Raw genomic sequence first — 2,728 nt, 5'->3', positions numbered from 1 at the left:
CTTTGCAAGGAATGATTCACCGGAAAGGATGTGGTCAACTTTCATTATATATTTGGTTGTATAGCGTTGTGCATGCAGAAAGAAGTCCTACAAAACTTTACATCGTCTTGTTTTAAATTAGTGCCTACTCAGTGAGTAGTAATTTTCACACCAAAATTATATTCTATGGTCTGGATTAAATACGTATTAGGCTATATTTCCCAACGAATATCTGATAAGACCAAAACATAACCCCAAACCTACTAAAAATTAAATTCGTTCCACACCGCTTACCTCTTGATTATTTTTAATCAATTACAATTTCCTAATTCTCTCCCTTCCATCTCCAACGGTTATTATTAAATCAGATAATTGACTTTTCTTTTCATTACGTGTATAATTTCGATTAATTAAAAAATCTTTTTGGTTCACTACATTCATACTTCATCCTGCTCTTAACATATGCCGTACCTTCACTAACTTCTTTTGTATTTGTTCCTCTCTCTTTATCTCTCATCACACCTTCGTTTCTCTATCTTTCTATCCCTCTCAAAATTATCGTTCTCCCTCCTTATTTCAATGGATAATTTTATGGTGATGTAGTGGTGATCATAGTAATATTTGTTATCGAATTATGCTTGTAGCACTTCTCTTTCTTATTCCTTTCATTTCTATTTTTTGTAAATTAATGTCCAACGTAAATGTGAAATATGAAATATTTTATGAAATAAATTCTCATTGCAGTTCTCTTCTACTTCTCAATGAAATTTGGAAATGGACGTGAGTAGATTTATATCAATATATTATCCTATATCTATGAAAATTATGAAAATCACTACACAAACATTTGATTTAGAAGTTCAATACAGGAAAATAATTTCCTTTTCAAAATATATTTGTTGGAAAGAAAATTTAAAATTCTGATTTTAAGATACAGCCGTATGATGGTGAATTCTTGACATAATTTCCAACGGAAGTATTTTGTTAAGTGCTGACATTGGGGCAAATTTAGAACAGACAACCGTTAAACATTATAAAACATAATATATGAATCATTTAAATAATAGAATTAATTAAACAACTTCAAAAACTCATTCGCATTTATTTTCATTAAACAGATAATATATCCCAAGATGCTTTGTACCTACACTATGGTAGTAACAACTTAATCACTTCTTTCTGTTAAAAATATCAATATTGATCGTCAAACATTTAATATTCTATTTCTTTATTATTATCTATTTTCATAATCTTTCACTTTCGTCTTTCTCTTTTGGTTGTTTAATTTGCCTGGCTTTGTTACAGTTGAATATCTGAAGTATTTTATAAAAGTACAAAACTGTGCTCTGAAAGACAGTAAAACATTGATGACACTTGACGTGGATACCTTCAACTGTTCGAAGAATTGTTTTGAAGCTTCTGTATGTAAATCCTTCGTGAGCAGAACGATGAGTCCAAGCTGTATTTTATACGAAGATGACTCAACAGAGAAAATACTAATAGACGCAACTAATACCCATTTTTATCAGTTGAGAAGATCTGTGCCGACCAAGTTTAGAGACGGTAAACAAATTTGAATCTTCTGTGTTTATTTCATTCCTTGACTTGTATTCTATGTTTTAGTCCAAAGATAGACAAAACCGTCTGCATTTGAAAAGTCGCTCCTATTTCTCTGGTCAATGTAGAATGGTGTCTGTAGATACAAAAAATGCTTGTCTAGTTTTCATTTCAGATAGTTCTAAAATTTTACGTGAAGTATTAAGCACAGAATTCCGGATTGAGACACAAGATTACCGAGACTAGTAGTAGTAGTAGTAGTAGTAGTAGTAGTAGTAGTAGTAGTAGTAGTAGTAGTAGTAGTAGTGTTTTTTTTTTAAATCCTGTCTACTATAATGACAATGGCAGAAATTTTGTGGCAGGAAGGATAATCGATTACATGAAGCCCAGTTCTTGACTTGAATATAGTTTATCACCGCAAATCATTTTGTCCGGCGTTCTAACGATTCTAGAAGCGCCAACAAAGAAACTAAATTCAATTCTTTTTTGAGACGTCATCAGTGGCAACTTTGAGACTTCACTAAGTCACTGCTTATATACCCTCTATTACTAAGGGTTTAGGTATAGGGGAATGGCTTTATAAGACATCCTTGACAGTTAGAAACCCAGAACAGACAGACAGACAGATAGATAGATAGATAGATAGATAGATAGATAGATAGATAGATAGATAGATAGATAGATAGATAGATATACAAAGAGACAAGCAGGCAGCAATGCAGGAATGCGGGCAGACAGACGGATCATGATTACAATAATCATTTCTATTATAGGCACAATTTTATAGGCCTGGAATTTTGCGGGAGGATATAATGGTCTACATCGACCTCGAAAGAATAAAAGGCAAATTCAGCCTCGGTGTAATTTGAAGTCAGAAAGAAAAAAACGGACGTAAATATCGCTAAGCATTTCGTCCAGCGTGCTAACGATTCTGCCAGCTCGACACCTTAATAATAATAATCCTTTGTATTAAGAGCACAAGGCCTGAAAATTTGGCGAAATGCTGCTAAGAATTTTGCCTGATGTGGAAACGAATCTGCCAGATTGCCGCCTGAATAATACTACTATTACTACTACTACTACTATTAATAATAATAATAATAATAATAATAATAATAATAATAATAATAATAATAATAATAATATTAATAATAATGATGATGATGATGATAATAATAATAATAATAATAAT

The 2,728-nt window shown here is 31.8% G+C and overlaps 1 protein-coding gene across 1 annotated transcript in view; it reads left to right on the top strand.

Moving 5' to 3' along the window:
- LOC128249715 (uncharacterized) overlaps positions 1 to 2,728 on the top strand; it is a 23,006-nt gene that overhangs the window by 1,396 nt on the left and 18,882 nt on the right. The window contains exons 2-3 of the mRNA XM_052974146.1: positions 724 to 759; positions 1,285 to 1,542. Coding sequence (XP_052830106.1) covers positions 724 to 759; positions 1,285 to 1,542 — 294 coding nt within the window. The remainder of the gene's footprint in view (positions 1 to 723; positions 760 to 1,284; positions 1,543 to 2,728) is intronic.

Source organism: Octopus bimaculoides, chromosome 17, assembly GCF_001194135.2.
Source record: "Octopus bimaculoides isolate UCB-OBI-ISO-001 chromosome 17, ASM119413v2, whole genome shotgun sequence".
Taxonomy (NCBI): Eukaryota; Metazoa; Mollusca; class Cephalopoda; order Octopoda; family Octopodidae; genus Octopus; species Octopus bimaculoides.
This window is presented reverse-complemented; position numbering and strand designations above follow the sequence as displayed.